At 48.9% G+C, this 15207-nt stretch overlaps 3 protein-coding genes across 3 annotated transcripts; 1 reads left to right on the forward strand and 2 right to left on the reverse strand.

Moving 5' to 3' along the window:
- Positions 1 to 996: 996 nt before the first annotated feature.
- Positions 997 to 5197, reverse strand: EDB91DRAFT_1078312 (uncharacterized protein; the record flags this gene model as incomplete). The annotated part of the gene is made up of 13 exons (XM_041315008.1): positions 997 to 1401; positions 1477 to 1553; positions 1610 to 1828; positions 1888 to 2029; positions 2095 to 2139; positions 2205 to 2249; positions 2315 to 2396; positions 2439 to 2545; positions 2604 to 3086; positions 4214 to 4415; positions 4476 to 4654; positions 4738 to 4874; positions 4933 to 5197. The coding sequence occupies 13 exons, from the start codon at positions 5195 to 5197 to the stop codon at positions 997 to 999; spliced, it is 2388 nt and encodes a 795-aa protein (XP_041182260.1).
- A 1302-nt stretch (positions 5198 to 6499) lies between these two features.
- On the reverse strand, positions 6500 to 6847 carry EDB91DRAFT_1045192 (uncharacterized protein; the record flags this gene model as incomplete). Its single annotated transcript, XM_041313172.1, has 1 exon — positions 6500 to 6847. A coding segment is annotated over one exon (348 nt), but the record flags the coding sequence as incomplete, so codon positions are not given.
- A 431-nt stretch (positions 6848 to 7278) lies between these two features.
- Positions 7279 to 8135, forward strand: EDB91DRAFT_1078313 (uncharacterized protein; the record flags this gene model as incomplete). The annotated part of the gene is made up of 3 exons (XM_041315009.1): positions 7279 to 7772; positions 7807 to 7881; positions 7970 to 8135. The coding sequence occupies 3 exons, from the start codon at positions 7279 to 7281 to the stop codon at positions 8133 to 8135; spliced, it is 735 nt and encodes a 244-aa protein (XP_041182262.1).
- Between the last annotated feature and the right edge of the window lie 7072 nt (positions 8136 to 15207).

Genomic DNA, 15207 nt, shown 5'->3' on the forward strand with positions numbered 1-15207 from the left:
CCAATGCTTCGGTAACATTACCTACATATATATACAAGTCTTCTTGTAGATTGATTCTCTAACTTGAATCTACTCGGTTCTCATCTTGTACTTGTCTTTGGGTCTGAACTTCTCTTACCTAAGAGAACTCCCTTAGTGCAAAGAAACTATCTTCTCTTGAGACAATACTCTTGAGTTGAACTCCATTCTCTTGGATTGTATCCTTGAGAATCTCCAAATCGATTCTATGCAAGTAAGGGCCTCAACCCTTACTCAGACTGAGTGCAGGCAAGCTCCTTGCTGGGCTAGCGCTGAAAGCCATGCTACAAACACCCCTTGCTGGGTTTAGTGCTGCCAGATCTCATCCAAGAGGTTTCGTGTAACACCAGTACTTACAGGTGTATAGGTCAGCATAGCTTGGCAGCTTTAAACATCTGATCCCAGGCCACTTGAGAGGGAAGTGAGGAAGGAAACAATAGCTTGGATGGTGGGTAATTATATACATTAGCTCATGGTTGCAACACACTAAACAATACATGGACAAAACATGTAAGTCACATGACATATCACATTTGTGGGCAGCTGCACCATGGGAAGGGGAGGCTTACAAATGGTCTGACCGTTTTTCAAAGACCGACAGACCATTTTGACCATTGCAAAAGCATGTGAGTTTGAGATCACATGACCAGTTCAATTTTGCCCCAGGCGATGAAGGCAAATGGCCACAACAGCGTGGGACGATGAGCAACAAGTCAATGAAACAGGAGCATACCTACCCCTTCTTTTTTAGAGCCTCTCTGAATGTGCTGGGGTTTCAAGCCCTAGCCCTTAAAACAAGAACCGCGTGAATTGACTGGGAAAGACAAAGTGTCCAAGTCCCACTGAAAAACCATTCAGAAACATTTGTTGAAGACAGGGGAAAGACTGCATGGAGTGGATGAACAAGTAAACTATTAGTGTGAGGGAAGGAGGGCACAAAGCAGGGGAAAAATTAGACAGTGAACATGAATCTCGACTCTACAGCTGCTGCTGGAGGAAGTTGATCCTGAGCCACTGCTTGTCGTTGTGGGGGGTCGATGGGTCAACAACGAAGTGTGCAAACAGCTGGAAAAGCACTGCACCATCCTCACGGATCTCAGTGCATGAGGCAAGCAGCTTCGCGAAGGCCTCTGTTTCAAGCAAGTCCATCTCTCCCAGTCCCTGCATGAAGATGCACTCATAGACGCGCTGAACAGCCAACAAAAATGCGTGCGGGTGAAATGTGCAGCCTTCAGAGAACAGGCCTTGAGGCTGAGGCCAGGGAGGGAGGTCTTCGCCACTCTTTGACACCTGCTTGACACCATCAGCGCAGTAGCCCCGCTTGTGGTTGAGTGGCAAGTTTTCAGGGCCAGGGTACATAATTGTTTGGCAGCATGAGCATGTCTGCGCTTTTCAGGGCTAAATAAGCAAGTTCAGCATTGTGAACACCTTGAAGCAAGGGCTTGGACTGGGACTGACCTTTTCCCCTTGCTCTTCCTTGACGAGGGGCACAACAGAACAATGATGGCGCCAAAATGTCTTGTTGTTCCTCTTTGCTGTAATATAGATGTCAGAAAACAGAGTGAATGCAAGGAAAATATTGATAACTCACAGGTATACTCATCTTTGATGATGCAATTCATCAGTTTGGGCTCAATATCACCCAGTGCGCGCAGGAGGGCCTGCAGGTTCTTCTGGATGACTGACTGGCCCATTTTCCCAATGAGATGGCAATTGTACTCCTCCATTGCCAGCACCCAGCCCTTCAAAGTCATTTGGTATGACAGCCACTTGAACTCGGCCCACATGTTCATGAACAGGTAGAATTCATCTGAATGTTGAAGTGTCAGCAAGCGAGGATCGATACCCGTTGTGATGGAGAACAAGCACTGGGACTGGGTCTGGCCTGCTTTGTCTCATTGACCGGGGGTGATTGGTGGGTTGTCATTGCCAGTGCTGGCAGCCTGCGAGAATTCAGGACATTAGCTGTCACGAGTGTATCGTTGATTGGGGGTGAGAACTGACTGGCAGCCTGTGAGAATTCAAAACATTAGCTTTTATGAGTGTATTGTTGATTGGGGGTGAGAACAGACATACCTTCGCATATGTTTCATTGATTGGGGGCGAGAACTGACTGGTAGCCTGCAAGAATTCAAAATGTTAGCTTTCGTGAGTGTATCGTTGATTGGGGGCGAGAACAGACATACTTTCGCGTGTGTATCATTGATTGGGGGCGAGAACTGACTGACAGCCTGCGAGAATTCAAAATGTTAGCTTTCGTGAGTGTATCGTTGATTGGGGGCGAGAACAGACATACCTCTCCTGTGGCAATACTGGGAGGCTCTCCATGCCATGTTAGAAGACGGCCTAAGGCAAAGTAGCCATCAAGTGTCTTGGTGCTGGCTGGACCCAGAATCCAAGGTCATTTTGTAGTAGCGGACCTGCTGTTTGACTTGTCATTGGAGTTAGGCAAGATGCAAATGGCCTTGTGTTTGATAAGGGAGGGAGGTGCGACTTTGGCAGCGAGAACACTATCATTAGAAGCCATCTAGAAAAGTTTGTCAGTAAACAAATGAAAAATGGGTGATTTGTGATGCCCCACTCACCATACCATTCGTTGGGGGCTTGGTACTGGAGCTGCACACTGCAGGTTGATCAAGGAGTGCTGGATCAATCTGCCAATCCTCAATCATGATGCTGCGGCTGGCTTCAGTCGCAAAATCTAGAGTCCCACCAGTGAAGCTATCTGTGTGAACCTCAAAGTCGTGCGTGAGTTCAGCATCCAGTGTCTCTTCCTTGATGAGCAAACCACCAAATGTGGTTGCATTATCTGATGCAACCAGTCCAAAGGTCTCACTGGAGTCGACATCTGGGAGTTCTGGTAGGAGAGGAAGCAGCTGTGTGTCCTTCTCACGTAGTCCATTGTAGAGTTTTGTGATGTGGTTAGAGAGTTGGATGTGGTGGGAGCCATGGGTGAATTTGACAAAGGGTGTCATTTGATGCCTACTGGAAGCGACCCGAATGTTTCGACAGAGGACGAAGTCGTGACTGAGTGCAGACAACATTACAATCCCACTTGGTTGGGCATGCTGCAATGAGTTCCAGCCTTTGTGCATGCCCTCAACATGGCTGCCGTCAGACCAGTGTGGGTGAGGAAAATAGACTCTGTGTGAATCAGAAGTCTAACAAGGGTGCAAGGCTTATACTCATCCCGAGGGGATTGCTACTGGGTAGCGAGTCCTCAAATAAGTGTGAGGAAACAAAGACTAGACTCTGTCTAGCGACCCGAAGGGTTCCGGTCCTTACTAGGACTGGGAACACAAAGATGCGGAGGGTTCCCAACAAGCGGAACTCAGCGTGCAACGAGCGGAACTACGGGGAACTAACAGAACTAATGCAGAGCAAACAGGACAAACGGGGAACAAACGGAACTAATGGGGAACAAATGGAGGGAAAAGAAACTACGAGCCTGCAGGAGGATGATTGGGCAAAGTCGGACCAGGCTTGTGTCTGGTACTTGCTCCAAGTCGTCGGATCCAATGTCGGGTGTTTCGAGCGGAACTCACAGGGGCGGGAATGATGCAATGTGATCAGGAATAGATTCGGGAAGATATTTTAAACAGTGAGTGGAGTACTGGGAAGTACTCTGTAAGTGGAAGTGGAGTCGAGTCTATCAGAAGGTAAAAAACTAAGATCCCATCTATTGCTACCTATATAGGAAGGGGTTCCGAAATGCGATATGCTACAACCGGGTGAGGCTGTGAGATAAGGAATCGGTCCCGAGTAGCGGAAGGATCCATATAAGTACCGTAACACATGGGAAATGAGATAGGAACATGTTAGTGACACGGGGAACGTAGCTAGTACTCACCAGCGAGGATGGAAGGACATGGACAGGACGGAGGAGGATGTTCTGAAGGCTGAAGGAATATAATGCGTGTGGTACGCGATTGTTCCGCTGGGTTCCACTTGGTTCCATATAGCGGATGGGTTGGGGAAGATGCGGATGGGTGGTGGAACGCGCGGGAAAATGGTGGGAAGGCATGGGAAATATGCGGGATATGGGCCTACAGTGGGGACGTTCCCCACACCGGATGTCTTGATCTGAGCACTCAAGGCACCCTTTTCGGACATGTTTGAGTTGCTCTTGATGTATCTAGCAGAATATGATGGTGTGAGTGTCAATTTCTGCTTCTAATGAAGCAGGCAGACTTACCTTCTGAGCTGCTGCTGACCACACACCTTTCTCGGCCCATTTCTCAAAAGCTGCAAGAAGATGCTGCTCTTGTTCACCACGATCCCAATACTCTGCTCCACATCCATGTTCTGCATGCTTCTTGAGGATTGCGCCCAAAATATCAGCAGCGATGGCACTACGGAATGGGCTTTTGCTCGTGTTCAAGATCGCAGCAACATATCTTCATTTTGTGAGGGTTCCTGTTAGCCAGAGTAGTATAGCTCATGCCAACGTTACATACCTTGCGCTAAAATGCCAGACGTCCAGCTTGGCCTCTGTCTTGGGCATGGCAGAAGCCACTGCACTGTGAATATGGCAGCAGTTGTTGGCAACCATCATCTTTGGTTGTGGGAGGTTGAGGACATTGTGGCACTGCTTGAGGCCATGCAGTAGCTCCGTAATCTCAGCATTTGCACATGTCTGACAGAAACACTTGCAAACAGGGCGTATCATTAATCATACTATCAGCCTCCAACTTTTCAAAGTCAGATCAAAGCACTCACCCAAGCAATGATCTCGTTGCTTTCATTCAGCACAGTGAGTATCCCACCCTTGATCTCCCTCATCTTTTGCCCATCCTTGTTTGTCAGCGTCGCCTTGTTTGCTGCCTTGAAGGTGTTGTCGAGAGAACCACATATTGCTGACAAAGAAATAGTGAGTAAGTCTATGTGCATGCTATTTGGTCTTGTAGTACTTACCAGATAGTGACTTTAAGTCCAGTGCACTCTCGTCCTGCCTGATGTGAGTTGTGAAATCAAGAAAGACCTTGGTTACGATCTCATGTGAGATGGACTTGTTACCATAGCCGAGCTGGTCGTCTGGTTCTGAGAATACTTGAAGCCCAGGTTGTCTTCCCGCAGTCATGCCACCGGCAGTGCCATTGAAGTAATGCCCAAGTGTGAGCGAGTTTGCTGAGCTGTTCAATGACTTGTAAGTGCTGTATGCCTCGAGATATTCCAGCATTCAGCACTTATACTCAAACAGATGCAGCTCTAATGTAGGTGCGTTAGTTAATACACCAATGACAGAGCATGGATACTTATGCTGGATACGTTCTTCAAGACTGGCAGATGTTGAAGATGGCCGCAACTCAACGAGCAGATCGAACAAGTCCCACATCAATGCACACCGGTAGAAAAAGATTGGTATGCCCCCTGCCAAGGCCCAAGTAAGTCAGATCTATTCCTTCTGCTGTGCACACAAAACTCACGCAGTATTCTCCAGTGCTCCCAGGACTTCCAATACATTGCGCTGGTCATTGTGAAGCAGTAGCCCTTGATGCTGGAGTCCAAGTCTGAACTGTGAGTGGTGCTGTTCCTAGCTTTCGGCTTCAACTTTGACGTCTCCTTGCAGCGGTTGCAACGCAGTTGAGCGCTGTGGGGAATTCCCCCACTGTAGGTGTAAAACCCCATCCTTTCTGCATCATCTCACATCAGTTCCGCATATTCCGCACATTCCGCATTTCCTGCGCATCATCCAATGGGTTCTGCATTCCCACGCATCCTTTGGAACCCACCCGCACTATCCAATATTCCCGTGCATCGTCGGACAAGCTTCGCATGTCCTGTCCCCATCCTTCCAGGTCCTTTGGTATACTGTATCTCCCTTCCTGTTGTTCCTAACGTTATCCGGATCACACTGACACATGCCCTTATGGCACGGACCCCTATTCTGGAGTATTGTGCCCATGTGCACTGCCTGCCTTCACTTCCGCTTCCTGAGAAGTTTACTACCTGTACCTCAGTGTTCCTTGAAAATAATCTTCCCTTTAAGTAGTGGTACTCAGGGCTTGGGTGTTTTATGATTGAATCCCATCTTTTACCTTCCCACTTTTCCTTCACCTTACTAGAGGACCGCTTTGACTTATGCCCACTATCAATCTTACCTTGTGATATACTTCCTTCGACTTGATCTGCAAGTTCCGATAACTCCGTACATTCCACATTGTATCCAGTTGAGTTCCGCTTCATTCTGTTCCATTCCGCTTGAGTTCCGCTAGTTCCACTTGTTCTGCATTTTGAGGATCCTCATCCTACCTGCAGTAGGGTTGATTAGGGTCCTTTAGACAGAGACTAGTACTCCCCAGTAGCAATCCCCTTTAGGGTTGAACGCGCTTGTTCTCAAGTGAGGCAGCAGGCAGCAAAGACCCAACTTTGTAGTAGATCAATTTCTCGCTGCTGCACTTGTTGTACCCACAGCGCCAAGAGCCATCTCTTCGCAGAACACACCATGCAGCTCTCGAGGTCCTTTGCTCATCCATCCCTCCTAAGTTGTGTCCTCATCAGACTTGCATCTCGGACACTGTGCAAGCTGTGGGTAGTAGAAGGGGTGCACAATATTGAGCGGCTTGAGGTACTGTATCTTTGGTTCAATGGCTCCACCACCTGACCGCTTTTGGATGTGCAGGTACAAAGGAGGCATAAACCAAGGCCTGAGCAATGGGACATTCACTCCTAGCTTGCTGGGCTTGCCTCTCTTGAACTGTGTTCTTGTCTTCTCCCACAGGAACTGGACATACTCAACAATCTCAGATTCCCACTGTAGCTGAAACTGTGGACGTGGGTTGTTCATATGGCTGCGCACCTCATTCCATGTGCTGACTCGTTTTTCTACCTTTTTTTGGGTTAGTTAAGGCATTAAATGTATGTACCAAGTGCGCTTCAAGCCACTCGAGAAACTCATGCTAGCCCTCCATTTTTTCTCAAAGGTGTTTTTCTTGAGAGGGGAGACAGCTGTCGAGTGCTTGAGAAGAGTGAGGACTGTCTTTGGTTGGAAGACTGACATGTGTGTGATGGTGAAATTGTGCATGTACTTGGGTGGCGGGAGATGGAATGAAAACATGTTTTAGGGGTCAGGACTGTTTTACTTTTGACTACTATAACCACTATGCTAGCATTATTCAATTTTTGGTTTAACTGCCGCACCAAGTCACCATTGTTTTTATTTCCGATTGGTGGGTTGAGAACATTTAAATTTCCTAGCTATATTCATTCAGGGAAGAAAATTCAAGCTAACAAGAACTACGGTACACAGTAATATACTCAATGACTCTGCACTTGCACATTTCCAAGTCTGCCCTCGGGGAAATGGGCACCAGCGATGGCCAGACAAACAAGATTGAAAATACTAAGAGAGCCATCACCACCAATGGCAGCCCAGAGGCCAATGCCAGGGTCCCTCACATAGACCCTCAAATCCACACTGCAGATATCGTGCAGTTCACGCAGTTTGGGTTTGAAGAGAAAGTGGAGAGACTTGCAAACTGCTCAGGCTTCCAGCCAAGCATGATACAAGATGTGTACAAACACTCAAGCACCTTCAAGCAGGCAGAAAATATTGCCAAGGCCATGCGGGTCACTGCTGTGAAGTGTGTGGTGTCGAAAATAAACAGGCAGGTGATGCTGAACGGTGATGGTGAGGATGGAGATGACAAAGAAGATGAGGAAGAGGAGGAGGAGGAGGAGGAGGAGAAAAAAGAAAACAACGAGGGCAAGAATGAGAAAAAGAACAAGGACGAGGATGTCAAAGACGAGGACAAGTGAGATATTGAATGACGCACCATATTGTAATAGGAGCTGTAAGGAAGATAGAATGATGTTGGTATCCAGCGCAAGAGTGGTGAAGCTGAGTGCGAGCGGATATGTGAGGTGAATGGGAGTAGGAAGATGGTCCTAAGATAGAATGATGTTGGTATCCAGCATAAGAATAGTAGTATAACCTACCACAATGTTCAAGGGTGGCATTGATGCAGTGCGAGTGGATGCATGAGGTGTGTGTGAGCAGCGATAAGGAAGATAGAATGATGTTGGTATCCGCACAAAGTAGCCCACCAGAGCTGGTAGTGGACAATGGGCCTAAGGAAGATATAATGATGTTGGTATCCAGCACAAGAATAGTGTAGTAGCCTTACCGTGATGTTAAAGAGAAATCTGTATAATCCAGGGTGTAACCAACCTGCAGGAAGAAGTGTGTTCTCACCATTAAAATTAAATGGGCTAAGGGTTAAATTAGATGTCACGCTAGCTAGGGTCTGAGTCAAGGAACACGAACTGTTATGAATTCCATTGGAACTGTGTAGTAATAATGTGTGCATGTGGGTGGGCATTCAATGTCAACTGTGCCAGTAATATTGAACACTGTCATCTGAATCTAACGTCAAAAATAAGCTATCTCATTGGGACTTTGTCTTCACCTATGTATTAAATCATTTGGCCGAAAGCCAATGGACACTGTAAGGATTCAATATCCTTTATGCCCCGACCGCGCTTCAAAATGAAGACGATCGAATCACCACACATTCAAACTCATCCATGTGACACACTGATGCGAAGAGCGTCACTCTTCGCATCCGAGTCACGCGGATACATTCCTTTACATCTCCTTTTCACTTTCTTTCGTTATCTCACCTTGTGCTCACGCTCCACGATCTCCTTGCTTCACCGAAGTATTTTCACCTCTCCATATGCTTCGTATTCTCATTCAGGTCTAGCCAAGTACTCGAAAACGTATATAAACTGCCCATGTACACTCATACCATAGCAGAATCCTAGACACTGATTCCCCGCTCCAAGCTCGATCGAAAACCATCGCAGAAAGTCCTCGACATATATGTTTACTCTACTCGTCTCGTTCGCCGTTGCGCTCGTCACTTATCTACTTCGTCTTGTTACATTTCCCCTTTGAACTCACAACTAGCCTTACAAATTTGGAGCCCACCGCGAGGGGAATTGTTCTTGAGCAACCCCTTGCACCCCGAGTTTGATCCGCTGATCTCTTCCTTGATCTGCTGATCGCTCTCTTCTAGAACCCGGTCTTTTGACCAACTTAGAATTCTCGCAATTACTAAGTACTACCACCCTAACGCGCAGCTACGCCTCCAACAGAACGAGCCATCTGCGCTGGCCACCTCGAAGAACACCTCAACCAAGAAACGCCGAAGCCGTGCCAACACCTACAACGCCCTTAGTACCTCCCCTCCCGACACAACAAAACCATTCCTCGACGCCCCGGCCTTTACCCCAGCTCGCTATAGATTAGATCAACGCGCCAGACCTTTCCAAGACGCAACGGACGGACCGACAGAATCGTCTCTATCGGACGACGATACTGTGAACCTTCCCCCACACGCAAATTCACCCTTTCCCGTTATAACCGCTCAGCCAACCTTCACCCTTAGACCGGCCGTATTCGATCCCGAAACACCTACACTCCCGCTAGTTCCTCCCGAGACCCTAATCATCCCAAAGACTCTTGCCACGTCAACTATCCCTCCCATTCCAAAACCCGAATTCATCCTTCGAAAAGCATTACCGCCAACCCAGACTTCCGCGATCGCAACTCAGCAGCCCGCCCCCGCAACCATAATTCCCAATCCATCTATTGTGCCCTCGCCTTCATTTGCAGCCCCTCTAGCCCCTCCTCAACTGCCAACCGCCATGTCCAACGCGTCTAAAGGCATCAATGCGATGCCCGGCGCGAACTCTACCAAAGCGCCATCCTTCAATGGCGAAACCTCTGAACTCCTTGAGTTCTTCGAGCTATTCGAAGATTTAGCAATGGCGTGTGCACTCACAGACGCTGAGAAATGCAAGTTGATTGTCCGCTACATCAATATTGAAACAAAACGATTCTGGGTAACATTAATGAGATACGAAAGCAAAGACTTCACGGTATTCAAAACCAATATCTTAGCGCAATACTCCGGAGCAGCCAAGGGACAGCGTTATTCCATTCACGATCTCGAACGAGTTGTTATTGGCAATGTCGAGAATGATATATCAACGGAGACCGAGCTGCTACAATACTACCGACAATTTCGTCCTATTGCCCATTGGCTCGTTGCCAACAGTAAAATCTCAACGCGAGAGCGGGATCGTTATTTCTGGCAAGGACTGCCGGCTGTTACTCGACGCGCCATTGATAGAAGACTCGAACTCAAGGACCCCAATTACTCAAGAACAGAAGCCACTGACTTCGAGGAAGTCCTCAAGGCAGGACGTTTTGTATTTTCGGACGATGCCTTCGACGCGGACCTCAACGAACCCATTGCAACCAAAATCCGGACAATATGGGAAGGACGTACCAACAAAGTCAAAGCTACTGTCCCGTGGGACTCAGATGAAGAAGAAGAGAAAAGGGATGTATGAAGGGAGGTTCAGACTAAGCGAGTAGCATTCACGCCACCCCCATCAGTGCCAGTCAAAACCACCATTGACGAAGTAGAAGCTCTAGCACGCAAAATGCATGGACTCGACATTGGCGACATCGCATATTCGGGGTGTTACACCCGACTCGTCTGCTTAGCTCCCGCAGCTGCTCAAGCATGGGCACCTCCGAAATCACGTCAGCTCGTCAACACTGTTTCCCCTCACAACTCATTACCTTACCTCCCTCTTCCTCCCCTTCCGTCCTCTGCAGGACAGTCATCTGGTCCTATGTGTTTCTTTTGTGGAGGACCTCACGTCATGCGAACCTGCTCAACAGCTGGAGAATACCTACGGGCGGGACGAATTATTCGAGATGGACAGTACTTCGCATATCCGGACCGATCGCGCATAAGACGACTCAGAAATGAGACGTTCAAACAGGTCATTGACACCAGATATGCGTCAGCCGCCCCTTCAACGCCTGCCACTGGATCAAACTCTATCCCCATCGAAAATCCTCGTCAGGAGCCTAGCTCGCAGCCTAATCCATCGGACATTCCCAGTTCCGCTTTCATTTCTGAATCGTACTTTCTGCAGTGTGACCCAGTCATAGAAAATTGCGCAGTAATGGTGACGGTTGAAGAAGAGGAGGATGAGCAGACGGCTGAGGCACTTGCCGTCACTCGGTCCAAGTCCAAGGTGAACACTCCAGATAGTGCCTTTCCTATGCAAACCGTCTCGATTCCCGCTCCTTCCGAAGCCGTCAAACCAGCCACTATCGAAATGAAGAAAGAACCTGCCTTTCGGTATGAGTCGAAGGCAAACTCACCCGATGCAGCTAAACGGCTCTACGAGGCCATCCTTAACATCCCCATTCCCCATTTAACGATATCAGACCTCTTATCGATCAGCCCAGACTTGAGGAAAGAGGCGGTTGAGCATTCCCGCACTCAGCGAATACCAGCACCTTCCACCATACCCCCAGCAAAAGCCCTTGTTGCAGCAACCAGCACCACCCCCTTGCAGATCGAGCACGCCACACCATTACGCGAAATTCGCGTAACGCTGAACGGCTCCCATTCAGAACTCGCGCTGCTGGACGAAGGATCCGAAATAGTCGTAATCCGAGAAGACGTCTGGCAGAAGACGAACGCACCCATCAACCAAGACGTGCGAATGCGCATGCAGACGGCCAACGGAGGATTGCAAGAGATGGCAGGATGTCTGGAAATGCTGGAAATAGATGTCGAGGGCATCAAAACCTGGGCCCATGCTTATGTGGTGCCTGACGCACCTTATCGCCTGCTCTTAGGGCGACCCTGGCAGCGGCTCGTGCGTCTGTCAAAAGTTGAGGACACTAACGGAGTACATGTCTCCGTCCACGATCCTACAGACCATAGCAAGGTCCGAACAGTCACCACTATACCCCGACCTTGGCCACATCCTTCACTCGCCCTCACTGCGGCCGTTTTTTCAGCCCAACCCCTCGAGGTTTTTAAGCTCTCCAAGAACATGGGCGACAAACTCGACAAGGAGGGAGGTCGCGCTATCGAATCTCTCGAAGCACCTGATTTTAAACGTAATGCTCCCACTTCATCCCTCACAGCATCAGCCGCCGCCCAAAACCTTTTGAAAGGCTCCTTCGATATTAACCCACTACGCCGCACTTTCGCCTACAAAAAGGTCGCCAATAAGGTGAAACCCGTCGCCACCACAATGCCGGCGCATGCACGCATCATCCGCCGATTTCCAGAGGACCCTCTCGCATCCCTACCATTCCTTTCCCCCACACCTCCTGCCTTCATACCCAGTACCCGCCTCACCCAAACTCGCATGGACGAACTCGGAGTCTTCAAGAATGAGTTCCTGCTCCCAGAAGAGCAAAAACTTGCTGCGCATGTTCTAACGAACAATGAGCTTGCCCTCGCCTGGGATGAAACCGAGAAAGGACGATTCTGCGATGACTATTTCCCGCCGGTTATCATACCAACCATCGAACACGTACCTTGGATACATCGTCAGCCTCCTATTCCACCGGGTATCAAGGATGAAGTCATTAAACTCATCAAATTGAAGATAGCCTCCAGCGTGTATGAGCCATCAAATTCATCTTATCAATCACGCTGGTTTTGTGTTGCCAAGAAGAGTGGTGCAGTCCGCATTGTCCACGACCTCCAACAGCTCAATTCCATCACCGTCAAAGATGCCGCCACCATGCCTTATGTCGAACTGTTTGCGGAGCAATGCACAGGACGGTCCATCTATTCTATGATGGATTTGTTTGTCGAATTCAATCATCGAGCCCTCGCCGAAGAGTCACATGATATCACTACGTTTCAGACACCCCTCGGCACCTATCGCCTCACAGTCCTACCACAAGGATGGACTGACTCACCGGCAGTTTTCCAGAATGATGTAGCATTCATCCTGCAAGCAGAGACAGAGATAGCCCCGAACTTCCAAGACGACGTAAACGTACTCGGACCTCACACTCGCTATGAATTACCGGACGGCACTTATGAAGTTCTTCCCAGCAACCCTGGAATCCGTAGATTCGTATGGGAACACTGCTCAGATGCTAATCGCGTCCTCCATAGGTTGAAACATGCTGGTGCCACCATCTCAGCGAAAAAGCTCTTCCTATGTGTACCAGAAGTTCTAGTCGTCGGACAACTCTGCACGTACGAAGGTCGAATTCCGGATGATTCGAAGGTAGCTAAAATCAAAAGTTGGCCACCCTGCTCAACTCAAACCGAGGTTCACGGATTCTTAGGTACCGTGGGAACTGTCCGCAACTGGATCAAGGACTACGCATCCATCGCTCGCCCACTCACGAACCTCACCCGCAGCAATGTTACCTTCAATTGGGATAACCAAGCCCAGAACGCCATGAATGAGCTAAAGGATGCTATTGTCACTTCCCCGGCTATTCAACCCATTGATTATTCATCTGGAAAAGAGGTCATTTTATCAGTCGACTCCTCGTATATCGCATGCGGCTGGATACTACTTCAGCTCGACAACGACGGACGTCGCCGCCCAGCCCGTTTTGGCTCTATCACTTGGAACGAGCGAGAGTCTCGCTACTCACAGGCCAAGATCGAGCTTTATGGCTTATTTCGTGCTCTTCGAGCAGCCAAGGTCTGGCTCATCGGACTAAAGGCATTCACGGTGGAGGTAGACGCCAAATACATTAAGGGAATGTTGAGCAACCCAGACATTCAACCCAACGCGGCAGTTAACAGATGGATCGCCGGGATTTCCCTCTTTGATTTCAAACTCCGCCATATACCAGGGAAACGACACGCTGGTCCAGACGGTTTGTCTCGACGACCCTCAGCACCCGAAGACAAAGAATACCCAGATGAGGCAACAGAAGAGGTTGAAGATGAGATAGATGAGATTTTGGGATGTGGACTATGGGTGGCAAAAGAGTTAGATGACGCATGGCCTGGAAAGACCCACAGCACTCTCATCCTCACGACTACCAGGACCCTGCACCGTGACGACTCCGAGCCCAACCTCCCCTCTAATAGCATATCCCTTCGCCACGACAACAATCTGCAGTTAATCAAGACCTACCTGGAAACCCTCTCTTTCCCATCCTCTATTCCAGACTCAGACCGACTCTGCCTCCGCAAACGCGCACATCAATTTTTCACTCAAGGCAGTCATCTCTGGCGTAAAGACTCGGCGGGACGTCATCAGCTGGTACTTTTCGGCTCGGACCGTGCTCGTATTCTGCACGAAGCCCACGATAACCTTGGTCACAAAGGTTTCTATTCTACACGACGCACCATCACCGACCGCTTCTGGTGGCCAGCACTTGACAAAGATCTCACCTGGTACCTTAAAATGTGCCACCAATGTCAAATCCGGTCCGTCGAGAAGGTTGTCATTCCACCCACAGTCGCTATCCCATCAACGCTCTTCCGAAAAGCCTTCACGGATTCAATGTACATGCCCACAGCGCATGGATATTCTTACATCGTTCAAGCACGCTGCTCGCTGTCTAATTGGCCGGAGTTTAGAATGTTGAGAAAGGAAACTGGAAGAACACTGGGAGCGTTCCTATTCGAAGAAATTCTTTGCAGATGGGGCACCATAGAAGAAATAGTAACGGATAATGGCACCCCGTTCGTTGCTGCACTCGATTGGATCGCCCAAAAGTATCATATCCGGCACATTCGTATTTCTGCCTATAACTCCAAAGCCAACGGCCTCGTTGAACGCTCTCATCATTCTATTCGCGACTCTCTTGTAAAAGCATGCAACGGAGACATCACTCAATGGCCTACCCTCACACACCATATCTTTTGGGCCGATCGCGTCACTACTCGAAGATCTACTGGCTATTCCCCTTATTATTTAGCCCACGGTATTGAGCCATTACTTCCATTCGATTTCGTCAACGCTACCTTCACCTTCCCCGATGTCACATCCCTTCTCTCGACTAATGACCTAATTGCCGCCCAGGCCCTTCAACTCGCTAAGCGAGACGAAGATCTCGCACTCGCTCACGACCGACTTCTTAACAGCCGTCTCGCATCAATCAAGGACTTCAAGCGTCGCTTCGCCAACACCATCCACGATTATGCATTCAAGCCTGGAGATCTAGTACTAGTCCTCAACAAAAAGATCGAGGCAGCTGCAAATGCTAAGTGCAAGCCACGATACTTTGGACCAATGATTGTAGTCTCGCGCTCCGCAGGCGGCTCTTATCGCCTTGCAGAAGTTGACGGCTCCGTCTCCAAACTGAAGTTTGCAGCTTTCCGAATTATCCCTTATCACCCGCGCTCTCCCACCTCACTTGAAGTCACGCAGTTT

This window comes from Suillus paluster, assembly GCF_016628075.1.
Source record: "Suillus paluster strain FC165 chromosome Unknown EDB91scaffold_5, whole genome shotgun sequence".
NCBI lineage: Eukaryota > Fungi > Basidiomycota > Agaricomycetes > Boletales > Suillaceae > Suillus > Suillus paluster.